This window comes from Cynoglossus semilaevis, chromosome 17 (genome assembly GCF_000523025.1).
Source record: "Cynoglossus semilaevis isolate Cse_v1.0 chromosome 17, Cse_v1.0, whole genome shotgun sequence".
NCBI lineage: Eukaryota > Metazoa > Chordata > Actinopteri > Pleuronectiformes > Cynoglossidae > Cynoglossus > Cynoglossus semilaevis.
Genome location: NC_024323.1, coordinates 15,666,986 through 15,667,287, shown reverse-complemented (window position 1 = coordinate 15,667,287; position 302 = coordinate 15,666,986). Strand labels below are relative to the sequence as shown.

The following is a 302-nucleotide window of genomic DNA, read 5'->3' as shown; positions in this document are numbered from 1 at the left end:
CTTCTCTGTTCTCCTTCTCTGTTCTCCTGTTCTGTTCCAGACGCTCTGACGACCTGTGGAACCAAACAGTTCCAGTGTGGTAATGGCAGATGTGTGCCACAGAGCTGGGTGTGTGATGGTACCGATGACTGTGGGGATGGAACCGATGAACTTCCTGCTACCTGCTGTGAGTATCACCTGTGACTGGGACTCTTTTTTTCCCACAATCCCTCAGTGTCTGACTCCACTTATTTTTATGTGTTTTTTTTTTTCGGTGGCCAAAACGTGTGGAGCGTCAGAGTTCACCTGCCACGACCGTCTCT

General features: G+C 49.7%; 1 protein-coding gene across 1 annotated transcript in view; it reads left to right on the top strand.

Annotated features, from left to right (window-relative positions):
- Positions 1 to 302, top strand: part of ldlra (low density lipoprotein receptor a) — an 8,186-nt gene that overhangs the window by 2,685 nt on the left and 5,199 nt on the right. Inside the window, exon 2 of the mRNA XM_025064440.1 lies at positions 41 to 166. Within this exon, the coding sequence (XP_024920208.1) occupies positions 41 to 166 (126 nt within the window). The remainder of the gene's footprint in view (positions 1 to 40; positions 167 to 302) is intronic.